The sequence below is a fragment of the Tachyglossus aculeatus genome, chromosome 5, assembly GCF_015852505.1.
Source record: "Tachyglossus aculeatus isolate mTacAcu1 chromosome 5, mTacAcu1.pri, whole genome shotgun sequence".
NCBI classification, from domain to species: domain Eukaryota; kingdom Metazoa; phylum Chordata; class Mammalia; order Monotremata; family Tachyglossidae; genus Tachyglossus; species Tachyglossus aculeatus.
In genome coordinates this window covers 20,141,134-20,160,748 of record NC_052070.1, presented here as the reverse complement: position 1 = coordinate 20,160,748, position 19,615 = coordinate 20,141,134, and the positions used below count along the sequence as shown (strand labels likewise).

Below are 19,615 nucleotides of genomic sequence, written 5' to 3'. Positions count from 1 at the left end.
ACTGACCTTTACAGAGTTTCCAGACCAAGGCCTCTGATGGGCTGTCCCAGGGTCAGGGTTCCTCTCTGCCTCAGCTTTAACTCCCCTCTACATCGGGGTAGACAATTCAAAGGAAGAAACACCACCTTGGGCCAAGGACACCATGGCCTGGGTTTCCTTCCCAATGGTTTTCAACCTTTTCCCAATCACTATCCTTAATCAGCCAGCAACAACAGCAGTACCTGGGAAGCAGGAGAGGGAGCATTTTTTTGTTTTCCAACCACGCTCTTTGTTTTCCTTCTGCAGAATCATGGGACTTTATGCTTCGGTTGTCCTTGTGATAGGGAAGTTCGTCCGCGAATTCTTCAGTGGGATCTCCCACTCCATCATGTTTGAAGAGCTGCCGAATGTGGACAGAATCCTGAAGCTGTGCACGGACATTTTCTTAGTGCGAGAGACTGGGGAACTGGAGCTGGAGGAAGATTTATATGCCAAATTAATATTCCTGTACCGCTCCCCAGAAACGATGATCAAATGGACTAGAGAAAAGACAAACTGATCCTCCTCGGGATCCAGAACGCTGATGGATTTGATTGAATTTTCCGCAGAAAAGCACAATATTCTCACAAGAGCTAAGCCTTTTAGAGTCGGGTAGCAGTGAGCTGTCCCAGACGGAGGATCGGGGATCCGCCGCCCGCCGGAACCCTGGCTACGTTTCCGATTGAGAACGGATGGTGAAGAAGGTCGTTGGGACACCGGGTGCCGCTTCTTTAAAGCTAAAGGAAATCGCTTTGTACTCTGGTTAGCGAAGAAGTGTCCGGCGCTGCGTCTGGCACGGCTGGAGATTCCCTTGGACCGAGGCCCCCGTCCCTCCGGAGAGGGAGAAGGGGGCAAGGGAATGGGAGAGATGGCCTGCCGAAGGTTAACTGGACTCGCCCTTTTCTGAAAGGATGCAGCGTGGGTTGTGCAATACTCAGCTCTCCGCCCCCCGACTGTGAAGATGGTACCGTTGGCGCTTCCAGCCCTGGCAGAGGGCAGCCGGGCCCACCTTTCTCGGGAAAGCCGATGTTGTTGTTGCATTGGAGCTTTCCGGAGAAGGACCAGCCTCACTCTAAGCAAAAAGATTCCAATAAAGATAATCTCTAACTGCCTTATTTCATTGGAACAATCCCAGGAAAAGTTTCCGCACGAACGTCAGTGACTTCTCAGGAAAAACCCAAAACACCACAAAACCACAGAAACCAGTTTTGTTGAGGTTCAGCTAATGGCTGGAGGCAACGATGGTGAGAGGTTCTCTAAGTTCATTTTCTTCACCAAAGTATCGCTCCTCATTAGACATAGACATTAGGCCTGAGGACAGATTGCCTAAGGAACTCTTTGACTTTGAAACCCCTTTAATACCTGAGATTATGAGCCCTCTTCTGCGTACCTCGGGGCCCCGATATGCTTTGGTTGTTTTTTTTTTTTTCCCATTTCCATGATTTAAGGCCAAGGATTTTCCAGGATGTGAAATTGTCCTTCCAGTTTTTCAGGTATGCAAAAAGTGTTTACATATTCCAATTCACGTTTTTACATCCGAGACGGGTTTTTAAGTTCCTAATTATGAAAGAAGTATGTGTAATGAGCTTGGGGAAATAAACATGGCCTTTTCTTAAATTATTACCAATGGTGATCCAACCTCTTCATTAAAGAACAATGTAGCATGAAAATTTATGGTGGAAATGTAATTTTCATTCCATGTTAAAAACGCAAGTTCAGCGAAAAACATGGCTGAGTGGGTTAGGGAATGTCAAAGGGTTATTCTGTGTAGTTTGGATTCAGTAATGACTTAATAAAGCACATGTTGCAAAGTCATTTTAAAGATATTCTTTATTCTGCCTTTTTGCATGAAATGGGAAAAGTGTCTATCCCTATCATATACTGAGGAATTAGAAGAACATTGATAAAGATGCCGAATGAGTTTCCTTCCTCTTCCTTAGTGGCTGTGTATGAACTATATAATCCGTAACCCCTTGCAGATATCTAGGTTGTTTCCAAAGAGAAAACCGTTATAGCTGTTACTGAGCTTGATAAACTAGCCGAGTGCAAATGATGTTCACTGCTTCCAAGTCAATATTGCACATGTGTTCCTTTACTGTCAAACTGGCACATTTTGGAGCCTGAAAAGGGCAACTTGAAATAAACTGCTTCAACTCATTGTAACAATAAAAGCAACTAAGTGACTGGCACTCATTGAAAAGCATTCTGATTTTCCAGCGGTAGGAAGGATCATGGAATGGGTATGTTTCTGCTTGGGAACACTCCACTGGGGAAACAAACAATGACATTTAAATGGTTTAAGGAATCCTATGAACACCTGAGTCCAGGTGTCAACTCACTCTGGTAAATAGGAGGAGGGACACGAGGAGCCTGAATACACAGCAGTCCAAGGTGGCTGGTTGTTCCTTTAAAAAACATTATAAGGGTAGAAGGAAAACAAAACAAAGCAAAATAAAACAAAGCACCTCTCCCAGGGCATAGCAAAGATGGAATAAGTAGAGAAGGAAAACTAGCTCTAGATGGTCAAATACAATTTACAGAACTATCCAAAGAGCTGAAACCCAAATGCAAAGGTCATAAAAAATGAGATCTAGGTCAGGTTACTGTGGTGCAGTACTAGAAAACATCAAAGCCTTGAAGTCATAAAATCAGCGGGAAATGAGGCATGATTTACAAAGCACGGAGAGGGAAGTAGACAAACATTCACTATATAAATATATATATATATATATACATATATATATATATATATACGTATATATATATATATATATATATATATATATATATATTGCCCTTCACAGTTGAAGAAACATGCTATATGTCTTTGGGCAACTCATTTGACTTCTCTGTCCCTCAATTTTCTAATCTGTAAAATAGGGATAAAATTTCTTCTAGACTCTAAGCTCACTGTGGGCAGGGAATGTGTCTGCCAACTCTGTTGTACAGTGTAATGCATGTAATAAGGGCTCAATAAATACCATTGGGTGAAAATACTTGTCCTTCCCTTTTAGACTGAAAGCCCTAGGTGGGACAGGGACTATGTTCTTTTGATTGTCTTGCATCTACCCCAATGTTTAGCACAGTGCATGGCACTTCACATATACCCTATTTTGATGATGATGATGGAAAAGGAAAATGTTACCTTTATACCAGTATTGAAATGGCTTGAACCTTCAATGTGTGCTTTTTCAATCTTAGTTTTTAATCTCTAACCTTTGACAGAAAAGGTGAAAAATTGTGCCTCAATTCCCTCTTCTGTAAAATGGAGATTAAGACTGTGAGCCCCATGTGGGACATGGACTATGTCAGTGCCTGACAGATAGTAAGCAATTAATACCATTAAAAACAGAAAACAAAACTAAACAAAAAAACCATATAATGTAAAGAGCAAATCCTAAGCACTTAATTTCAGTGCTCTGCCCCAGCAAGCATAATATTACTAAACTTTTTGTTTCTGACCACATGATAAAATCCTCAATAAAATGAAGTCCAGGCAGTTTCACACCTGGTTAGAAGAATTCCCAAGTCACCCTGGAGGAAAGCTTTACCTGGGTTTGCCCTGTGGTGTGGAACTCTTTCCTCTCTGGGCCCAGAGAGGAAATGGACAGACATTTTGTCAATTTAGTGAATTTTTTATGGTATTGGTTAAGTGTTTACTATTTGCCAGGCACTGTACTAAGCCCTGGGGTAGATATAAGGTTATCAGGTTGGACACAGTCCATGTCCCACATGGGGCTCATAGTCTTTATCCACATTTTACAGATGAAGTTACTGAAGCACAGAGAAGTTACTTGCCCAGGATCACACAGCAACAAGTGGCAGAGCCAGGAGTAGTTAGTCAATCATATTTCAGTTGGTCAATCATATTTATTGAGCACTTACTATGTGCAGAGTGATTAGATGATGATGGTATTTGTTAAACACATTATGTGTCAGGCATTGTTCTAAGCTCTGGGGTGGATACAAGCAAATTGAGTTGGACAAAGTCCCTGTCCCACATGGGGTTCACAGTCTTAATCCCCATTTTACAAATGAGGTAATGGAGGCTCCGAGAAGTGAGGTGACTTACCCAAGGTCACCCAGCAGACAAGTGGCGGAGCCAGGATTCAAACCCATGACCTTCTGATTCCCAGGCCTCTGCTCTATCCACTACACCATGCTGCTTCTTATTCTAGACTGTGAGCCCATTGTTGGGTAGGGACCGTCTCTATATGTTGCTGACTTGTACTTCCCAAGTGCTTAGTACAGTGCTCTGCACACAGTAAGCGCTCAATAAATATGATTGAGTGAATGAATTAGATGTCACCAAGGCCAATAGGTGCAGGAGTTCTAAGCACTTTAGGTGATTACTTTAGAAGTCAAAACTACAACACAAATGGGCCTTCAGAAACCAACAAAATGAAATTCTATGCAGATCATCAATTTTTTATTGAGCACTTACTATGTCCTGAGCACTGTACCGAGTGCTTAGGAAAGTACAGAATAGTAAAGTCGGTAGGTGTGATCCTGGCCCAAAAGGAGCTTACATTCTACAGGAAAATACAGAAAATAAACTGCAAGATGGAGCATAACAAGGGTGTATAAGTGTGGTGGACAGACGGGGCCAGGAGGGAAGAGAAATTTTGCCACGGTGTTGAGATTTTTGTTTGCCTGTGTGTTAAACCCAGGGCTCTGCATGTTTTAGCTATTGTGATGTGCTATCTCTCTCAGACCTACAGGGAGTGGTGTCCTGAGAGAACAGTTGTCTGCAGAGAGCAAGCACGGCCGATCTAATTCTGGAAATGCTGCCTCTAAATTCTTTCCTCCATAGGAGTGGCTCCTGAGTGAGTCTGGACTGCAGGTTTCAGCACTTGGAGCTGGTTCAGATTGGCATTTTCACCCTGCAGGAGCCCAAGAACCATCGGGATCACATGAGGGATCGAGTCCTTCGAGGAGGTGAAATTCCCCTGGCAAGTCTTGGAAAGATTAATCCTGAGCCTCTGGGAGGCCCCTTTTCGATTGAAATGCTACTTTCCCCAGGAACTGCGATCCTCTTTGACTTTTCCACCACCCGTGGCTAGTAGACTGGGAAGCTACAAACCCGGTAACGATGACCTATCCTTCAGCTATCCAAATGCCCAGTCATATTCGAAGATGTGGTCAAGACATCCCGCAATGACTCTTTCAGCCAAAGAGGATGAATTTCACCCTCAGTAGCGTCTTCTTTTAACACGACGTTCAGCTATAACTGTACGGCTATTCGAAGATGACCTGACAGATGAGGAGACCCTTTACATGTCTGGGAGCAAAGCTGACACAATCGCTACTAGACAGACACTCCTTTCCGTGTTCTTCTCGCGTAAAAAGTGCCCTTGATATAGCAGTGGGTTTGTGTCGTTCAAGATCTGCCTCTGTTTTCAAGTCTGCCCGATCATCTCGACGTCTTTGGTCAAGGAAAGCATTCTTCCCCCGATTGTTGGTCTGCTTATGGCCGGGTTCTCCACCTCACACACTGCTCTACTTGGGCTCAGTTGGCTGTAGGACTTGGGCTTGTCTCATCACTTGTTTTATCCCCGTGGCTCCTGTCAATGTGGTTATCGTCCACCCCTCCTTTGGGTGACTCGGTGCCGGGGGATGGAAGAGAGCAAATCTCTGCAGTTAGATAATTGGAACCTGAGACATAAAAAACAAACCATGTGAAGGAATCAGAGAATCCCCAGTTCTGACACTAAGTTCTTTGCATCAGAGCCTGGGACCCTACTGTTTCTCTTGCATCACTCCTGCGATGGTAATGAAAATAATAATAATAATAATCAGTCAATCGTATTTACTGAGCACTTACTGGGTGCAGAGCACCGTAAAAAGTGCTTGGGAGAGTACACTATAACAATAAACAGATATATTTCCTGCCCACGATGAGCTTACAGTCTAATAACAACAATGAAGATGGTAATTGTTAAGCACTTACTATATGGCAAGCCCTGTACTAAGGTACAAAGAAATCAGACTGGATATAGTCTCTGTCCAACATGGGACTGACAGTCTAAATAGAAAGGAGTAGGATTTAATTCCCATTTTACAGATAAGGAAACCATGGCACGGAGAAGTTAAGTAGTTTATCTGAGGTCATTCAGTTGGTAAGTGGCACAGTCAAAAATAGAATCTGGGTCTTCCAACTCCCAGGCCTATGGACTTTCCACTAGGCTGCCCTGATTTACTGATGATAGTCTCCACTTCTCTCATTGGAAAATGCCTCTGGGCACCAGGATGGCTCAAAGGTGGAGTTAAGTGAGGGTGATATGCCAGCAGCTTTAAAAGAATCCATCATCAATCAATCAGTGGTATTCGCTGAGCGTTTAACGTATGCAGAACTGTGTACTAAGCATTTGGGATACAATATGATATAGTTGGTAGACATAATCCCAGGCCTCAGGGAATTTACCATTAAAAAAAAGACGTGTGTAACATGAAAAACCTTGAGCTTCTTCAAGCCCGTGAGAGGAGGAGCCAAGTTGTGGCTCAGTGGAAAGAGCACAGGCTTTGAAGTCAGAGGTCGTGGGTTCAAATCCCGGCTCCGCCACTTGTCAGCTGTGTGACTTTGGGCAAGTCACTTAACTTCTCTGGGCCTCAGTTACCTCATCTGTAAAATGGGGATTAAGACTGTGAGCCCCATGTGGGACAACCTGATCATCTTGCATCCTCCCCAGCGCTTAGAACAGTGCTTTGCACATAGTAAGCGCTCAACAAATGCCATCATATATTATATTATATTATTATATTATATTTTATTATATTATATTTTATATTATATTTTATATTATCTCTTCATCATTTCCACATTGCCAGCATCCATATGGAACTCTCTGCAGATCACCGTCTGAGTCCTGGGCTGGGAAACTAATTGCCCAGCAGAAATCACTCTGGCTACTAGAGTTAGCCAGCCCACATGGGTAAACCTCAAGCTCTGGTCTGATGATAATAATAATAATAATAATAATAATAATAATAATAATAATAATAATAATAATGATAATAGTATTTGTTAAACATTTACTATGTACCAGATAGATATAAGGTAATTGGGTTGGACAGAGTCCTAGGCCCATATAAGGGTTACAGTCTTCACCCCCATTTTACAGATGAGGAAACAGGCACAGAGAAGTAAAGTGACTTGCTCAGGGTCACACAGCAGACAAGTGGTGTAGCCGGGATTAGAACCCATGACCTTCTGACTCCCAGCCCCATACTCTATCCACTAGGCCACGCTGCTTCCCCAGCATGAGGAGATGTGCTCACTGCAGGCAATGCAAAATCCTTAAGGTGACAGGACAGGAATGGTGGGGAATGTTTGAAGGAATGTGGGCTTGGGGTAGATGAAGACCACTCAGCGCAAAGAGGAGCAGAAAAAGATCCAGGCTGATTTACCAGTGACTCTTGGGATGCTTATCATCATCAATCATATTTGCTTATTTGCATCAGTCGCTTATAAATCATAAGCCTCAGGAGTGGATTCAGCTTCCCCCTGGGCCAACCTGGACACAGGCCTCAACCCCTTCCTTCTGTGGTTCTTCTCTTCAATAGTTCTGCCTCCACCATGTCACCTTGAGGGAGGGGAGGGTGTGACATGACCTTGGTTTTCCAGTCCCCCTCAGGGCTGCCTGCAACCCTCCCACGGGTTCTTAATTACTTCCAGAAGGACTCCCAGCTGGAAGCCACTTCCAGTCACCTGATAGTCACAGGCCATTCTACCAAGGATTGGGATCTGAAGCAGTTGCAGCTGAGTGATATGCCATTGATTTAGACTGGATGAGGCCTGGGCTGCTCTTCGGCCCCTCCCCACAGCAGTCACACTACACTGAAGGAAAGGAGGTGACCAAAGGTCGTGTCTTCCCATCTCATGGGAAGGAATCTCAAAGCTTGACCCTGAAGGGCCAGGAGTTCAGGGTGCTGTCGGTGGACTCGCCATCCTTTCTAGATCCTGCCAATGCGACGGCTGCCCCTCTACCTACTCCAGGGCCAGGTTGGCCTGTCTGAAAAGTGGGCCTCCACAAACAGAGGAGGCCAGGGCCTTCCCAGGAAGAGAGTCACCTGGAGATTGTGCGTGAGTAAGGAAGAAAGAGAGGAAGCAGAGGTTCTCCTTCCCGGAGCCCACGGGGTACCTGGGAGTTGCCTCACTGCTCGAATTTAACTTGGCCAACGCCATGTGCCAGTAATGCACTCTCGTTTTACAGAACTTGGGAAAGCGGCCAAGGAAAAAGCTTAGGGTAAATATTTTACAAGCTGCTGGCCCCGGAGTCTCATAGAATTTATCTTCCTACATCAGTCCAGTAGCAAGCTGAGGATCTTAATTGCTTACGCGGCTTTCACGCTTCTGCCCTGAATGATCTTGACAGCCTTGCAGAATCCAGGAGGCTAGCCTGAGAGAGGTCCGTGTTCTCAGGGGGAACTGGCTCCCTCTGTCCTCCTGAGCTCAGCCAGTCGGTCAGCCAACCAATCAATCAATCAATCGCATTTATTGAGCACTTACTGTGTGCAGAGCACTGTACTAAGTGCTTGGAAAGTAAAAGTTGGCAACATATAGAGACGGTCCCTACCCAACAGTGGGCTCACAGTCTAGTCGTACTTACTGAGTGTTTACTGTGTGCCGAGCACTATACTAAGCACTAGGGAGAGTACAATATAACAATATAGCAGACACATTCCCTGCCCCCAGCAAGCTTGCACTCCAGGGAACATCAGGCATCTACCTCAGGATTGCCAGTTTGGTGTTTGATCCTACCTCCTTTCGGACACAGCTGGCAAGGAGGGTATATTGGAGACTGGAGGAGCATCAGGTTAGTATGGCAAGACCTCATCCTCTTCAGCAGAGGGTATGTTATAGATCCCACCTGGAATCTGAAATGATGTACATGAATGCTTGGGAAGGCACGGGGGAGCGAGAGACTCGGGGGAGGAGTTTATCTCAAAAGAAGGAGCCAAGTACCTGGAATAAATTTCAGTCAATCCATCATACTTATTGAACTCTTATGCTCTAAGAGCACTGTAGTAAGTAGTCCCTTGGCAGAGTACAATATAATTAGTAACTATTATCCCCGTCCTCAGGGAGTTTACAGTTGAGCAGGGAGACAGACGCTAGTTTTATGGAGCAGATTTGCCATGGCAGTCTCCACCAGTGATGTGAACTCTGAGGCTGAAAGTGATGCCCTCTGAGGTTCTGGCCTGGTCCTGCTCCTGGATGAGTTCTGGGGGCATTGGGGGCCAGGATGGGGAAATGATGAGAGAAGTAGGGCCTGAGAACGTGTGTCCCAGACACCCGGACAATGGCCACTCTTGGAGTTAATCAGAACCCTTACATGTGGCATCATGAATTCTGCACATTCTCCTCAGAAGAATGGCTATCTAGCTAGGTGGTGGCCCCAAGACTCATTTAATCATATTTATTGATATTTATTGATATTAATTGATATTTATTGATATTGATATTGATTGATAAATTAGATATTTAATCTAATTTATTTTAGACTGTGAGCCCACTTTTTAGACTGTGAGCCCACTGTTGGGTAGGGACTGTCTCTGTATGTTGCCAATTTGTACTTCCCAAGCACTTAGTACAGTGCTCTGCACACAGTAAGCACTCAATAAATGCAATTGATGATGATGATGATGATTGAGTGCTTACTGTGTGCAGAACACTCTACTAAGCACTTACCACTGTATTAAGACATATAGATAAGCAGCATGGCTTAGTGGAGAGAGCACGGGCTTGGGAGTCAGAAGGTCATGGGTTCTAATCCCACCTCTGCCATCTGCTGCTGTGTGACCTTGGGCAAGCCATTTAGCTTCTCTGTGCCTCAGTTACCTCATCTGTAAAATGGGGATTAATGAGCCCCATGTAGGACAACTTGATTACCTTATATCTACCTTGGTGCTTAGAACAGTGCTTGGCACATAGTAAATGCTTAACAAATGCCATAATAATAATAATTATTATATAGAAGACTAGATGGCCCTACACATTCACACCCGAGGTACAGGGTCGGTGTCTCAATCCCACTTGTATTATCTTTCTCAGAACTCAGCGCAGTGGTCTGCACAAAGGAAGTGTTTAATAAATACTATTACTGCTAATAAATACTATTTCTTAGAGAAGCAGCATGGCTCAGTAAAGAAGCAGAGTGGCTCAGTGGAAAGAGAATGGGCTTGGGAGTCAGAGGTCATGGGTTCAAATCCCAGCTCCGCCAATTGTCAGCTGTGTGACTTTGGGCAAGTCACTTAACTTCTCTGTGCCTCAGTTACCTCATTTGTTAAATGGGGATTAAGACTGTGAGCCCCCCGTGGGTCAACCTGATCACCTTGTAACCTCCCCAGTGCTTAGAACAGTGCTTTGCACATAGTAAGTGCTTAATAAATGCCATTATTATTATTATCATTTCTACTACTTTCTAAATAAGACTAAGTGGGGGATTTTAAAGCTTCCCTCAGCTTTCTGTTTATTATTCATTAATTCAATCATATTTATTGAGTGCTTACTGTGTGCAGAACACTGTACTAAGCACTTGGGAGACTGCAATACAGCAATAAACAGACACATTCGCTGCCCACAATGAGCTTACAGACTAGCGGACTATATTATACTATACTATTCTATACTATACTATATTATTATATAGTATGTTATGTATAATATACTATATAAACTGTATTATTAAACGGCAGGTTTCCATTTCAGACAACTTCATCTTGCAGCTGAGATTTGGCCTGGTCACTAGGGCAAGACGGGGGCTTCCCAAGGGAGTGACCTTAAGAAACTTTTTCACAATGCATTTGGGACATGCACATTTGTTTCGTTAAATTATGAATTATGCTGTCCGGCAGCCTCCAGTGTGAGGTAACGTGATGAAATATTAATGACCCTTTCCAGACGACACTGTCTCCAGATGGTTTCGAAGCCTGGGCTGTGGAGGATAAAGCGATGCGGATTCTAAAGGCTCTGAAAAACAGGCAGAATGTTGGGCAAAAACTTTGGTGAAAGGAGTAGTAGTTAAACTTATTAAGTACTTATTGTGTGAAAGACACTGAACTAAATGCCAAGGGAAAAATACACAGGAGAGAACTAGACAGAGTCCCTGGATCCCAAGGGCCTCGGAGTTCTAAAAATAAAGCAACACATATAATAATAATTGAGGTTTTTGTTAAGCATTTACTATGTGATGTTGACAATGTCATTTGTTAAGCTCTTACTATGTGTCATGCACTATTCTAAGCACTGGGGTAGGTACAAGATAATCAGGCCGGAGTTTCTATCCCATGTGGGGCTCACGGTATAAGTAGAAGGGAGGGTTCCATGAAGGCTTAGCATCATCGTGAACTTATTTGGTGAAGTCCTCCTAAAATGAGTGGATAAACTGCTGCAGTATCTCACCATTCATTCATTCAGTCATATTTATTAAGCACTTACTGTGTGCAGAGCACTGTACTGAGTGCTTGGAAAAGTACAATACAGCAAAAAAGAGTGAGAATCCCTGCCCACAGTGAGCTCACAGTCTAGCGGGGGGTGTGGGGGACCTCATCCATTGTCTAAGTGATTTAAGCTACATAAATTCACTAGCCTAGCCACAGCTGGATGGAGCTGGGGAAGAGGGAGGTGGGACATTTCAGGATGTCTGATTTCCACACCTCGCAAAGCAGCCTCTTTGTCCCCTTCCCATCTCTTCCAAAGCCCCACTCAGCTTCTCTTTGTCATCCAGCAGACTGGTAGTGATGCCAGTAACACAACACTCCCCTCTCCACGCCTGGGCCAGGAGGAGATGAGTGTGGCAAGGCAATTGGGAGGACATATGATTTTTCAGAAACAATCTCCCTGTCTCTCTTAGTCTCTGTGCCCCACTGGGATTTCACTGCATCAGAGGATTGGCAGATCTTACAGTTGATCAGATCCTATATACAGGAATTAATCAGAGGATGTGGCTCGTGAGCACCTTGTAAATCAACTCCTTCAGTTGGGTGGAGGATGATCAGATAGAGGTGCCCAGGGATGGCCATAATCCAATCAAGTGAGCATTAAGCAATTCACACCCTTATCATGTACTCAGAGAGAGATCAGGTACTTAATCCTCATTTTACAGATGAGGAAAGTGAGGCACAGAGAAGTTATTTAATTAAGATCACATAGTAGGCAAGTGGTGGAGCTGGGATTAGAACCCAGATCCCCCGATTCTCAGGCCTGTGCTCTTTCCACTAGACCATGCTGCTTCTTAAGGAAAGACAAAGCAATAAAAACACAGTGAAAACACAAAAACAGCATAAAAGTCAAGGGGGAAGATAGAAAGAATAATAGTCGTAACGATAGTATGGTAGTAGTTCAATGTGCAGTATTAGGTGGTCCATAAGTACAGAATTAAGAAATGGCACATTCCTCGTCAGAGTAGTTGGGTACCGTGGCCACAGGAACAGGGTTTTGGACCCCTCCCAGCCCATTCATTCATTCAATCGTATTTATTGAGTGCTTACTGTGTGCGGAGCACTGTACTAAGTGCTCCAAGCTCAACAGCCAGAGGCACAGTCACAGAAGCGGTCTTCTGTGGACCTCCCACTGCCTGTTTCCTTCCACTTTAAATGACCTTAAAAACGAAGCCTTTTTATGGCATTTGTTAAGCAGCTACAATGTGTCGCACACTGTTCTAAGCGCTGGCGTAGACACGAGTCAATCAGGTTGGAAAACGTCCCTATTCCACATGGAGCTCAAAGTTTAAGTAGGAGGGAGTAGGGTTTAAACCCCATTTTACAGTTGAGGAAACTGAGGCACAGAGAAGTTAAGTGACATGCCCAGGGTTACTCAGAAAGCAAATGGCAGAGCCAGGGTTAGAACCGAGGTCCTCTGACTCCCAAACCTGTGCTCTTCCCATTAGGCCATGATGCATCCTGGAATATTCCTCTTGCCAGTCAGAGAAGGGATGGTCTTCAACCCAGGGCTTTGGTTCTGAATCAAGCGCTCAGTGGAGTGGGATGGAGCTCAGAAACCAACATCCCGGGAAATGGGTGGGCAGTGAGGCTGGAAACTGTTGGGTTAGGGTGGGGACGGTTCCAGCGGGGTACAGTGTGGAAAAGGTGGTTTCCATGCTCTCATCCTATCCCGTTTGGACTACTGCATCAGCCTTCTCTCTGATCTCCCATCCTCCTGTCTCTCCCCACTTCAATCCATACTTCATGCTGCTGCCTGGATTGTCTTTGTCCAGAAACGCTCTGGGCATGTTATTCCCCTTCTCAAAAATTTCCAGTGGCTACCAATCAATCTGTACATCAGGCAGAAACTCCTCACCCTGGGCTTCAAGGCTGTCCATCACCTCGCCCCCTCTTACCTCACCTCCCTTCTCCCCTTCTTCAGCCCAGCCCGCACCCTCCACTCCTCCGCCGCCAATCTCCTCACCGGGCCTCGTTCTCACCTGTCCCGCCATCGACCCCCGGCCCACGTCATCCCCCGGGCCTGGAATGCCCTCCCTCCCAACATCCGCCAAGCTAGCTCTCTTCCTCCCTTCAAAGCCCTACTGAGAGCTCACCTCCTTCAGGAGGCCTTCCCAAACTGAGCCCCTTCCTTCCTCTCCCCCTCGCCCCCCTCTCCATCCCCCCCATCTTACCTCCTTCCCTTCCCCACTGCACCAGTATATATGTATATGTGTTTGTACATATTTGTTACTCTATTTATTTATTTCACTTGTACATATCTATTCTATTTATTTTATTTTGTTAATATGTTTGGTTTTGTTCTCTGTCTCCCCCTTTTACACTGTGAGCCCACTGTTGGGTAGGGATTGTCTCTATATGTTGCCAACCTGCACTTCCCAAGCTCTTAGTACAGTGCTCTGCACACAGTAAGCGCTCAATAAATACGATTGATGATGATGATGATGATGATCACACCCAGTAACTTCATGCCAACTGGGCACTAAGGTGAGGAGCAGGGGCAGGAAGGTTGTTTTCCAAAGAATCTCAGGCGATCACACACCAAGAACCTCTGACTGTTGCAACTTGCTTCCAGTGATGGGAGAAAGGTAGGAGGATGCCTGAATGGAGCAGTCACAGCCCCTGAGGTCTTCCACAAATACTTCAGTGACTTAGGAACATCTCCCTGTGGTGAGTAGACATTATCTCTGCCCTTAAGAAGCTTACAATCTAGTGGGATATGCCATTTCCTGGGCATCATCCCTTGATTCCCAAAGCTCCAAATTGCCTTGAGAGGGTTTCTCTACTTCTCTCCAAAACATAGCACAGTGGATAAAGCACAAGTCTGGGAGTCAGAAGATCATGCGTTCTAATCCCAGCTCTGCCATTTGTCTGCCGTGTGACCTTGGGCAAGTCACTTCACTTCTCAGTGCCTCAGTTCCCTCATCTGTAAAATGGGGATCTAGACTGTGAGTCCCTGTGGTGTATGATACGAATAACAATAATATTAATTATAGCATTTGTTAAGCACTCACTTTGTGCCAGGCACTGTTCTAAGTGCTGGGGTAGATACAAGGTAATTGTATTGGACACAGTTCTGTCCCCCTTGTGCCTGACAGTCTTAATCCCCATTTTACAGATGAGGGAACTGAGGCCCAGAGAAGTGAAGTGACTTGCCCACGGTCACACAGCAGACAGGTGGTAGAGCAAGGACCTTCTGACTCCCAGCCCTGTGGTTTATCCACTAGCCCCTGCTGCTTTTTGATTGGGGGTGTCCTTCCAATCAATCAATCAATCGTATTTATTGAGCATTTACTGTGTGCAGAGCACTGTACTAAGAGCTTGGGATTGACCACTGGGAAGACCCCTCCCTGGAAAGGAAGTAATTCATGGTTCTGGGAAGAGTTCAGAAGTTTCGTGTTCATTTTTTTTTTCATCAGCGGTATTTGTTAAGCACTTACTATGTGACAGGCACGGAACTAAGCAGTGGGGTAGATACAAGCTAATCAGGTTAGACGTGGGACTCACAGTCTTAATCCCCATTTTACAGATGAGGTAACTGAGGCACAGAGAATAAGAACAATAATACTAATGACGACAATAGTGATTGCGGTATTTGTTAAGCACTTATGTGCCAAACACTGCACTAAGTGCTAAGGTAGATAATCAGGTCCCCCATGGGGCTCACAGTATAAGTAGGACGGCAAACAGGTATTGAATCTCCATTTTGCAGGTAGGGGAACTGAGACGCGGCGAAGCGAAGTGACATGCCCGAGGTCACACAGCTGACAAGTGATGGAGTCGTGATTAGAACCCAGGTCCTCTGACTCCCAGGCGCGTGGTCTTTCCACTAGGCCATGGTTTAAGGTTCTATTTTTCCCCTCTGTCACCTTCTTCCTCTAGGATGTATCTGGCCACAGAAATAGCTGTGATGGGTTCATTCATTCATGCAATCATATTTATTGAGCGCTTCCTGTGTGCAGAGCACTGTACTAAGCGCTTGGGAAGTACAAGTCAGCAACATATAGAGACGGTCCCTACCCAACAACGGGCTCACAGTCTAGAAGGGGGAGACAGACAACAAAACATGTTGACAGGTGTCAAAATCATCAGAACAAATAGAATTAAAGCTATATGCACATCATTAACAAAATAATTGTCTGCTGTGTATCCTGAGGCAAGTCACTTAACTTCTTTGTGCCTCAGTTACCTCATCTGGTTCTGGAAGATCTGAAGGCTGTTGTTCAATCATTTGCCCCCCCGTTTCTGGGAGCTGATCCTGAAGATCCTGTTGTTTCTTCCCCCCATGTCTAAGGGGAATGGATGATTTTTCTCTTCTATTGGCTTTAGGTGAGACTGCCCCAAGCCAGTCCACTCCATGTGCTTTAAATTAATGTAACAGGAGGTGGTGAAGGGCAGTGAAACCTGGGGCCGAGTGGAAGGATCTCTGAAGACTGGCCCAGAGGTGGTGAGGAGAAAATGATGGTCAGATTTTAATAACAATAATAATAATAATAATGGCATTTATTAAGCGCTTACTATGTGCAAAGCACTGTTCTAAGCGCTGGGGAGGTTACAAGGTGGTCAGGTTGTCCCACGTGGGGTTCACAGTCTTAATCCCCATTTTACAGAGAGGTAACTGAGGCCCAGAGAAGTGAAGTGACTTACCCAAAGTCACACAGCTGACAAGTGGCAGAGCCGGGATTTGAACCCATGACCTCTGACTCCGAAGCCCAGGCTCTTTTCCACTGAGCCACGCTGCTTCTCCATAATAATAATTATGGTATTTGTTAAGTGCTTACTATTTGCGAGGCACTGTACTAACCGCTGGGGTGGATCCAAGCAAATCAGATTGGACACAGTCCCTGTCCCAAGCGGGGCTCACGGTCTCGATCCCCATTTTACAGATGAGGGAACTGAGGCACTGAGAAGTGAAGTGACTTGCCCGAGGTCACACGGCAGACAGATGGCAGAGCTGGGATTAGAGCGCATGATCTTCTGACTCCCAGACTTGTGCTTTATCCACTGTGCTATGTTTTGGAGAGAGAAGTAGAGAAACCCTCTCAAGGCCATTTGGAGCTTTGGGAATCAAGGGGATGATGCCCAGGAAATGGCATATCCCACTAGATTGTAAACTTCTTAAGGGCAGAGATAATGTCTACTATTTTATTGTATTGACTAATAACAATGATGGCATTTATTAGCACTTACTATATTAATAATAATAATAATGATGGCATTTATTAAGCACTTACTATGTTAATAATAATAATAATAATAATGGAATTTATTAAGTGCTTACTATGTTAATAATAATAAAATAATAATAAAATAATAACATCTCTCTATGTTGCCAACTTGTACTTCCCAAGCACTTAGTCCAGTGCTCTGCACACAGTAAGCGCTCAATAAAGACCATTGAATGAATGAATGAATAGGGACCGTCTCTCTATGTTGCCAACTTGGACTTCCCAAGGGCTTAGTCCAGTGCTCTGCACACAGTAAGCGCTCAATAAAGACGATTGAATGAATGAATAGGGACCAGCTCTCTATGTTGCCAACTTGTACTTCCCAAGTTCTTAGTACAGTGCTCTGCACACAGTAAGCGCTCAATAAATACGATTGATTGAATGAATGAATGACTATAAGCTTGATATGGGCAGAGAATACATCGGTTAATTCTGTTGTGCTCTCTTAAGCCCTTAGTACAGTGCTCTGCACTTAGTAAGTGCTCAATAAATATTATTGATTGTACTCTTCCATCTTTTAGTATAGCGCTCGGCACAAAGTGAGCCCTTAATTCTTGTCTTGTCCAATGCCATCGAGTCATTTCCGACCCATCGTGATTCCACGGACACCCCTCCCAGAACGCGCCGCTCTCCATCTGCGATCATTCTGGAAGTGTATCCGTAGAGTTTTCTCGGTAAAAGCATGGAAGTGGTTTACCATTGCCGCCTTCCGTGCAGTAGACCTAAGTATCCTTTCTCCACCCTCTCCTGTGCCACTGCTGCCGGACACAGGTGAGTTTTGCCTTTTAGCAGATTGCCTTCCACTCGCTAGCCACTGGCCAAGCTGGGAATGGAATGGGTAGGCCTCTGCTTGACTCTCCCTCCTGTAGCCGAGACTGGTAGAGTACTGGAAAATCTTCAGGCGTGACCCTGAGAGGGGGAGCCCTTAATAAATGCCATGATAATGATAATAATAATGATAATAATAATATTTGTTAAGTGCTTACTATATGCCAAGCACTGTTCTAAGTGCTGGGTATAGATACAAGTTAATCAGGTTGGACACAGTCCCAGTCCCACATGGGGCTCACACGCTTATCCCCATTTTACCAATGAGGGAACTGAGGGCCAGAGAAGTAAAGTGACTTGCCCAAGGTCACTCAGCAGACACGTGGCAGAGCCGGGATCAGAGTCCAGGTCCTTCTGACTCCCGTGCTCTATCCACTAAGTTGTTGGATGAATGGATTGAGTTCAAGAAAGAGAAGCAACGTGGCTCAGTGGAAAGAGCACGGTTCTAATCCCGGCCCCACCACTTGTCAGCCGTGTGACTTTGGGCAAGTCACTTCACTTCTCTGGGCCTCAGTTACCTCATCTGTAAAATGGGGATCAAGACTGTGAGCCCCATGCTGGACAACCTGATTACCTTGTATCCCCCCCTGAGTGCTTAGGACAGTGCTTGGCACATAGTGAGCTCTTAACAAATGGCATTATTATTAAAGCAGAGCAACAGGGAGGAGTGAGGCAAGGTACAGAGTAAAGAACGGTTACCGCTGACCCACTAGGGTAGAAAGAGCCTGTCTCCCTCAGAAGCTATTATCAAAGAGACCACAAACCAGCCTCATGGCTCAGGACAGGAAGTCTTTATCAAAGTATCCCCACTGGCCCCACACGACAGGATGCACCATCCCAACATAATCTATATTTTTAGACTGTGAGCCCTGCCCTGCCATGGGACAGGGAATGTGTCTCATTCCCACCTGGGTTTTTTTTCCTAATGTGCAGTACAGTGCTCTTGCTTAGAACAGCATTTGGCACATAGTCAGTGCTTAACAAATACCATCATTATTATTACAAATACTATTATTCAATCATATTTATTGAGTCCTTACTGAGTGCAGAACCCTGTACTAAGCACTTGATAATAATGGTATCGTTAAGCGCATACTATGTGCCAAGCACTGTTCTAAGTGCTGGGGTAGATACAAGGTAATCAGGTTGTCCCTAGTGGGGCTCACAGCCTCAATCCCCATTTTACAGATGAGGGAACTGAGACACAGAGAAGTGAAGTGGCTTGTCCAAGGTCACACAGCAGACACTACCATTGTTACTAATAATCTGTTGGAGTCATACCTATGCAATAAAGTCTTGTGCCTTTTGTATCCTAGGAAACTCCCAAACTTGGAATAGCTTTGCCAACTCTTCCCCTTAGTTCACATTTCATCAAAGAGTTTGCATGACTGTTGTTACTCTTTTCTTTTGATGATGTTGTGCCAGAAACATTTTTTGAGAGGGTCTTTGTCTTGAGATGCATGAGACCTTGAGAGGAAGTTTTCCTCTGACCCACAAGCTCATTAAGGGAAGGGAATGTGTCTGCTACTTCTGTTGTATCATACTCCCCCAAGTGTTTAGTCAGTACTCTGTACATATTATGCATTCAATAAACACCATTAATTGATTGGTGTGAGGGAAGAGTCAGTTTCTGGAGGTGTTACATCCAGGGAGGGGCAGTTCCAGAGGTAATAATGATAATAAAAATCATAATAACAATTCTGGTACTTGTTAAGTGCTCACTCTGTGCCAAGCACTGTTCTAAGCATGGGGTAGATGCAATGTAATCAGGTTGGACACAGTCCCTGTCCCACATGGGGCTCACAGTCTCAATCTCCATTTAAAAGAGGAGGTAACTGAGGCCCAGAGAAGTGAAGTGACTTGCCCAGGGTCACACAGCTGACAGGTGGCGGAGCCAGGGTTAGAACCCATGAGCTTCCAACTCCCAGACCCGACCTCTATTCACTATGTCATACTACTTCTATGACTAAACAGTCCGCCCTGGCCCGTTGCAGGCTTTAGGGACTATTGGGCAGCTATTATTTATTCTGCGGCTGATGCCGGGGGTCAGTGGCCCACTGACCCCTGGAAACAAGAACCATTCACACATTGGCTGTGTG

General features: G+C 44.9%; 1 protein-coding gene and 1 non-coding gene across 2 annotated transcripts in view; one reads left to right on the top strand and one right to left on the bottom strand.

The window, feature by feature from the left end:
• PIEZO2 (piezo type mechanosensitive ion channel component 2) overlaps positions 1 to 2,199 on the top strand; it is a 546,102-nt gene extending 543,903 nt beyond the window's left edge. The window contains exon 55 of the mRNA XM_038746742.1: positions 286 to 2,199. Within this exon, the coding sequence (XP_038602670.1) occupies positions 286 to 538 (253 nt within the window). The 3' untranslated portion in view covers positions 539 to 2,199. The remainder of the gene's footprint in view (positions 1 to 285) is intronic.
• A 15,270-nt stretch (positions 2,200 to 17,469) lies between these two features.
• Positions 17,470 to 17,607, bottom strand: LOC119929204. Its single transcript, XR_005451340.1, has one exon. It is a non-coding gene; the product is annotated as a small nucleolar RNA SNORA7 (small nucleolar RNA).
• Positions 17,608 to 19,615: the final 2,008 nt, after the last annotated feature.